At 49.8% G+C, this 7699-nt stretch overlaps 1 protein-coding gene across 1 annotated transcript; it reads left to right on the top strand.

Moving 5' to 3' along the window:
• Positions 1–554: 554 nt before the first annotated feature.
• LOC109775219 (probable glutamate carboxypeptidase LAMP1) lies at positions 555–7430 on the top strand. The gene is made up of 12 exons (XM_020333966.4): positions 555–1656; positions 1759–1826; positions 2262–2343; positions 2439–2531; positions 2615–2767; positions 3557–3622; positions 3804–3891; positions 4023–4106; positions 6409–6497; positions 6613–6729; positions 6861–7001; positions 7077–7430. The coding sequence occupies exons 1-12, from the start codon at positions 643–645 to the stop codon at positions 7257–7259; spliced, it is 2178 nt and encodes a 725-aa protein (XP_020189555.1). The 5' UTR covers positions 555–642; the 3' UTR covers positions 7260–7430.
• Positions 7431–7699: the final 269 nt, after the last annotated feature.

The raw sequence follows: 7699 nt of genomic DNA, 5'->3' as shown, positions 1-7699 counted from the left end.
GGATGGTTATAGGGATAGTGGTATCCCCAACCCACCAGGGTTCAAGTCCTGATGCTTGCAATATTTCTGAATTTATTTCAAAAAAATTGGCGATGCGCATTCAGTGGGAGGAGACGTTCCCGTCGACGACGAGGCGCCTAAGGTGACTTCGTAAATCTCAAGATGTATGTTGGCTCAGTCTCTCAAAGGTGCTCATAGGGATAAGGTGTGCGTGTGTATGTTCATAGGGGTGAGTGTATGTGCGTATGTATGAAGGCTTGCGTCTGGGCTGTGTTCAAAAAAATAAAAAATCCTAAGAACGGAAATGGACCCTCAAATAATGAAGCCATAAACAAAGGCCCAATCCGAATCAATCCACGTCTTACCCCACCCAACCAGCCCACCTCGTCGCAAAAGGTCGAAAACGTATTGCACGATTATTCCACGAAGCACACGCCACGCTGTACCAAGGATAGCGAAAGATAACGTATAAAACGTAAACATCGCACCGGGACCCATATGTCAGCGGAAGACAGGGAAACGCTTTCCCTGCGTCTACTCTACTACCCACTCCACTCCGGCTCTCCCGCCGCACCACCACACGCCAGGCACTACCGGACTGACTACCCCGCCTCGCCAGTGCCGCCGCCGGACGCCGCCGCCATGCCGCCTCCGCTCGGCGGCGACGACTCCTGCTTGCTTACCCCGCTCATCCCCGCCACCCCTCCTCCTCTTCCTCCCCGGGCGACCGCGAGGCTCCACCCGCTCCCTCTCCTCGTCGGCGCCTTGTTCGCCACCTACTACCACCTCCTCGTCGCGCCCGCCCCGTCGTACTACCAATCACTCTTCCTCTCACTGGGCTCCAACGACACCGCCGCCGCGCACCTGCGCGCGCTCACCGTCCGCCCCCACCTCGCGGGCACCGAGGCCAACGCGCTCGCCGCCGATCACGTCGTCTCCACGCTCTCCTCCCTCTCCTTCCCCACCCGCGTCACGCCCTACGAAGTCCTCCTCTCCTACCCCGTCGGCCGCTCCCTCTCCCTCTCCGCGCCAGGCCGCGACGCCACCGCCTTCGCGTTGGTGCAGGACACCTACCCTGGCGACCCCTACGCCGCTGCCTCGGCGGAGGTCGTCCCCACCTTCCTCGCCTACGCCGCGTCCGGCTCGGCCGCCGCCGAGGTGGTCTACGCCAACTACGGCCGCAGGGAGGACTACGCCTACCTCGCCTCCCGGGGCGTAAACGTCACCGGGAAGGTCGCCCTCGCGCGCTACGGCAAGGTGTACCGGGGCGACATCGTGAAGAACGCCCGTGACGCTGGCGCGGCGGCGGCTGTGATATTCACCGACCCCAAGGACTACACGCCGGGGAAGGCCTTCCCGGATGGGCCGTGGATGCCGCCGACCGGCGTGCAGGTGGGGAGCACGTTCAAGGGGGTGGGGGACCCCACGACGCCGATGTGGGCGTCGTCGGAAGGTTGCGAGCGTGTGAGCGTCGCGAAGGCGATGTCCACGCACGACATGCCGGGGATACCGGCGCTGCCGGTGTCGGGGAGGGACGGGGAGGAGATACTACGGCTCGTCGGCGGGGACGTCGCGCCAGAGGATTGGCAAGGCGGTGACGGCGCGCCGGTTTACCGCCTCGGGCCCGGGCCGGCGGTACTCAATCTGACATACACAGTAAGTTGCTGTCAAATTGATGTGGAGACGAGATCTGCCTTTCTCTTCCTTTTTGGTTCCACTTCCTGGCTGACTCGAGTGATGCTTGTGTGTTTCTTTCAGGGGAATGAGACGATAGCTACTATTCAGAATGTTATTTCGGTGATTGAAGGGAAAGAAGAACCCGACAGGTAAACGAAACTCTCCGCGTTTCTCCTTTTTGTGGTCAATATCCCCAAATGGCAAAACCGCTCACCATTTTGCCATACACTTCTCTTCAATGGGAATTCCACTTCAGTGCCCACCAAACCCCCTACTGTCGGCAACAGTGTGCCCTCTGACTCAACTCCAAATGACTGACTCCAAATCCGTGCCATAGGCCACAGTATGAGTACCCTTGATAACGAAATTTCAACAAACTTATAACTACATTGTTATAATTGCATCAGAGAAACTCAGCTACATTTCATCAGTAGTTAATTAGAGATATCTTGGATTACAATTTTGAAACAGACACCAAGAACCATCTTAGGTTTCAACTGTTTATCACCACTGATGATTTTGCATGTAAGAGATTCAGTACATGAATAACTACATATCCAGTAATAATTATCATGCACATACAGGTATGTTATTCTTGGCAACCATCGTGATGCGTGGACATTTGGGGCAGCTGACCCAAACAGCGGAACGGCAGCCTTGCTTGAGGTATGGCATATTCAGTTGCTCTATGTCACCCCTTTGTTTTAGTCTACTAATGATCTAGAGGAACACATTGGCTTGTTAACTACTATTGAATATAGCTAGCTCAAAGGTTGTCTAAGCTACAAAACAAGGGTTGGAGACCTCGTCGAACCATCATTTTGTGTAATTGGGATGCTGAAGAGTACGGATTGGTCTCTCTCTCTCTCCATTCCCTTGTACTATTATCAAGCAGTTCGCCTGTCCTTTTCATACTAATTTCTTTAGAAAATTGCAGATAGGTTCCACAGAATGGGTTGAAGAGAACAGGGCAATGCTAACTTCGAGAACTGTTGCTTACCTGAATGTAGATGTTGGTGTGTCTGGTTCTGGAGTTGACGCATCAGCCACTCCTCAACTTGATGAGTTGCTCAAGCAGGCGAGTAAAAAGGTATAATAGTCGGAATAGACATGTCTATTCAGTAAATAGACATGTCTATTCAGTCAACAGCAAATATATACAATACTATTAGGGTTAGATCCAACCCGCCGAGGGTCGCTTGCTTCCATGGTGACATAGCATTTACGAGAGAAGATCTAGAGGTTTTTGTGGCAAGCCACGGTTTGGCCAAGGCCTGTTTCGTTCATAACCAAACCTTTAGACTAACCAGAATTCCACACTTCCCACACCCTGACTTGTGCATCCATTTGGTCCGTAGTCTCACATGTGGCAAAATTCCATTTATAGCACCTGGGTCTAAAGTGTGCAAAATTCTAACCAAAGTGGCTTCAGTTTTTATGACCTAAACTTAGGCAAGTTTTGCAAAAAGGAAAAGGCAAACTTTGGCAAGTTTAATATATAAACTAATTTGCTCTAAGTTTTGGCATAGTTAGACACCAATAGCATGTTGTCACTCGTACGTGGCCAAAAACTACAAGGGACTTGAATTGCATGGCTCGTGCAATTATGCCAAGGGGACAGTGGGGCAACAAATTTACAATCAATAAATTCTTTTCTCTCTAACCTGCGCTCGGCTTGTTTTGTCATTGCTTATACAAATTTACAATCCATAAATTCTTTTGTCTCTAACCTGAGTAGTTGTTACCTTTGAAAGAAGGAATAGTTTACTGTAATGGAATTGTTTTCAGTAGGAATTTCTATTAAAAACCAAAGAGTGAATTAGTGTTGAGGATTCTCTACTTCTCTTAATATACTGTGTTTTCTTTCTTTCCGAGGAAGGTTCAAAATCCGGATAATGGAACAGAAAGTCTGTATGACTTGTGGATGGCTTCTGATAGTTCTTTGGTATGCACTTCATGTTAACTAAGCATGTCACACAAATTTGTTTTCTCAGTATTCTGCACACTTGGCATGTAAAAGGAATATTATGTATAGTTTAGACATAGTTCTATTTCCTCTTGTTCTAAGTTCAGGTGTGTGATGCTTTTGCTATACTAGATTTCTGATGACACACTTATATATTAAGATTGGAAGGTTAGGAGGTGGAGGATCAGATTATTCTGCCTTTGTTCAACATATTGGTATTCCTTCAGTCGACATGGCTATTGGGTCAGGTTTGTTTTATGCTTTTTTTATCTGCCTATGTTCATTAAGTTACATTCCTGAAATGTTTTGCTGTTTGCACTTGACTGATTGTGAATTCTTTTAGTAGATCAAATTGAATTAGAGTGCTACTTGTTTGCAGGATACGCAGTTTACCACAGCTTGTATGATGACTTCACATGGATGGAAAAGTATGGAGATCCCATGTTCCGCAGGCATGTTGCAGGTACACCATAGCAACGAACCTATGCTAAAATTACTAGCGGTCTCGAGACTGATGAACATGACAAAGTTGGAGTTATGGCTCCGAGGAGCAAGGGTAGGCTGGCGTGCAGGGGATGATAGGCATATGAGTGATTGGGATTAGATCTTTACTAGTTTGTTCTTCTCATTGCTTGATTGATCGTATATGGTGTGCCTTTTATAGGGAAAACTCAGACTTGACCACTAAGAACATAAGAGCATCTACAACAGATCCCCAATCCTGTCCCATTTCTTTGTATTTAGGGAGTTGGGAAAAAAGATCAGCTCCAATAGACCGCCAATCCCGTCCCATCTTATCGGTGACCATCAATAAATCACCCCAACTCCCCCAATATAGAGGGGAGTTGCCTCTTTCCCAATACCATGGGGCCCCACCATCGAACACAGCGTAGCCACCCTCTTTTCTCCGTCATTTGTCTTCTGGAAGAAATATCTCTTTGACAAGTGGGGCCCATATGTAATTGGGAATGGGGGTTATTGGGGATCTGTGAAAGCAACCATCCCCAGTAATATGAAAATTGTTATTGGGGATCGGTTGGAGATGCACCACTTTCCTAGCAAATTGCATTCCTATTGTCCTCCTTCCTAAGTCTGCCCATGACATTACACCCCTCTCCACAAGCAGCTTGTCTTCAAACTGCTCTTTTATTTGTTGTGCCAGTCCTACGATTTTTTTTCAAAAAGGAGGATGACCCCCGGTCTCTGCATCAGGATGATGCATGCAGCCATTTTATTAATTATTCACCAAGACCTTACAAAATAGTACATCAATAAGTCTGAAGCCACCATCTCAGCAACAATCGTCGCTATTCCTATCAACTTGATGAAGGGGTGCCGATTGTCTAAGCCGCATACCCAGACCTCACACAAAAGCCCAACATCTAAAGCCGGAGGCCCCAACCAAACCGCATTGCCGGGTCTGGGCACACACCGGTCCGGCGCACTCTTAGTGGTCACCGCACGCTCACGTTACAGAGGCGGCCGCCACCGTCTTGCACCGATCCATCTTCAGAGCAGGTACTCACGCATCGACCTTGCCAGTCCCAACTGCCGTCGACGCCAGACAGCGCTACCATCACACGCTCGTCCACGCGTCCACCGCCGAGACCCCGCTGCTCCATGCCGCTGATATCTGCCATTGTCGACGTGCCAGATGCCACGCCACTCCTTCGCGAACACCACCTGCTGTCACTGGTCCCATCCCCTTCGCTTGCAATTCCTCTAACCGAGCACCAGAACGCCCCAGGCGGCGCCTCCAAGAAGGGCGCAGCACACATAGTGCCGCCGCCGCCAATCTGAGGAGATTTTTGGGTCTTCACCTGGGCATGGGGTCGGGGTGTAGGGGAGGGACCTCGACGATGCCTGCAAGGAGGAGAGCGGCGACCATGGTCGTCACCACCGTTGGGATGAGCGAGCCATCCAGAGTTTTATCCGGTCCGAGTCAACCTCTACCAGCCCCCGCCAACGCACCGAGGCCGACGGTCGAAACCGCAAGCCACCAAGTGCAGCGGAAGAGAGGCTGCAGCGGAAAGGAGATCCACCGACGACTCACCGCCCACGCGGTCAAGAAGCGATCCATCCACCGCCCACGAGCGCTGCCAGCCGAGGGTGCCGCCACCACCACCGCGTCCAAATCGACGGCCACGCCGGACCACCACCCCCCCGCCCCCCGTGCCATCCCCAGGTCGCCAGAGCAGAGCCAACGGATGCACCGCCACCCCGGCTCCGTCCGCAAGCCGCCGCCCCCGGACAGGGAGGAGCAGCACGAGCCCTGCCGCCACCTTCCTTGGCTTGGGCTTGCCCGGCGCCAACCTCAGGCGGCGATGAGGGACGGTAGGACGTTAGGGGAGCCACCGGCGGCGGCGCATGAGTGAACCCCCGGGCCGCCAAGGAAGGGGCGACGCAGGGGTTTGTGCCAGCTCTAAGATGACAAGCTCGATGTCAACATAGGTCTCCATGTGCTCCTCTGCCCCATAACAACGACACGATTCACATTTCTCGACTTCCATTGCAGACAGGAACTTGTGTGTGCCTATCCAGCAGGAGGCACAACACGCAAGTTAGGGAGGATCATGGGACATTGCTAAAACGTGTGAAGCATACTGTACATCTTAACCATACTTACCAAGTGAACAAGTGTCTGTCGTATATACTTTCGGTTGAGTTGATCATCGAAAATATGTTGTGCTAAATTTGTTGCATTTGCAAAATACTTGCATAAGCCCACTAGCCAAAACTCCAGCTAAAATCATCTCTTCTTGTAGTGGCAAGCATATGGGGGCTTGTTGCTTTGAGGCTTTCAGATGAGGAGATCCTACCCTTCAACTACAGTTCCTATGCCACAGAGCTCGAGGTAACATGTCCTTTAGAGCTCTCCCCAATACCAACTTTTTCAGAACTGAGCATCTTCTCTCAGTAATTAGGGGTTTAAATTTGGAGGATCGTGATAGTAGCTCTCTCTTTTGCAGAATGGTGCAGTGGATATAAATAAGAGAGTACTAGGAATGCCTGTCAGCTTATCTCCCCTCCACAGGTCGATCAAACAGTTCAATAGAGCAGTGCTGAAAGTGGATTCTGAACTTCAGGTATTGCTGTCCGTTGTTGTTGTTGTTGTTGTTGGGACATAGTTTTAACTTCGAGCTTTCTAAGTTCATCTTGATAATTAAGCTCTGCAAACATGGAAGTTTTGGCTTTCTAAGTTCATCTTGGTAATTAGGCTCTGCAAACATGGAAATTTTGGTCCCCGTGGCGAAACAACCCGTTGAGGGTAAGAGATCTGAATGACCGGCTGATGATGACTGAACGGGCATTCACAGAGTGGGAAGGACTTTCTGGGAGACCGTGGTACAAACACATGGTAAGCTGTGGTTTCGGTAAAATACGTAGTTGGTTCATTACATACCATCATGCTTACGGAAAAGAAATCATGCAGATTTATGGACCTTCACTGTACAACGATTATGGAGCCGAAGTGTATCCAGGTGCGGATGATGCCATTCAGACCGCAAAGAAAACAAATACCTCCGAGTCGTGGCAATCTGTACAGCATGAGATCCACAGGATTGCTAGAGTCATCAGCCAAGCAGCGTTAGTCCTAAGTGGAGGGTTGACATGAAGCTTTTTCCTCTGCTGATTCAATTAGCAGGGAGCGTACAGTCTGTGCAAATGTTTCGTACATATGCGCTATCACCATACCCACACATGTAACTTCGAGAAAATAACTGTAAAGTTATCCAGAGATGGTATTTGGACATTGTATTTCGGTAAATAATCCTTCCACAATCTATTAACAGTGTCCATAACAACCAGAAACAAAAGGCTAATCCAAGTACCATCAAACAAAATGTTTATCAGTAGCACTAGCAGAAAGGCCTACACGTGCAGAAACAAAATTGTAGTTCTTGTGAAATGTTCTACATACGCTATCTGCGCAAGAAACCCATGGCTTGATAGACGTTGTTGAGAGTGGCGTCTGCTATCTCAGAAGCTTTCCCTGCCCCATCTAGCAGAACACTATCCAAATAACCTGGATCAGAGATGATCTCGTCGTATCGA

The sequence above is a fragment of the Aegilops tauschii genome, chromosome 3 (assembly GCF_002575655.3).
Source record: "Aegilops tauschii subsp. strangulata cultivar AL8/78 chromosome 3, Aet v6.0, whole genome shotgun sequence".
NCBI lineage: Eukaryota > Viridiplantae > Streptophyta > Magnoliopsida > Poales > Poaceae > Aegilops > Aegilops tauschii.
This window is presented reverse-complemented; position numbering and strand designations above follow the sequence as displayed.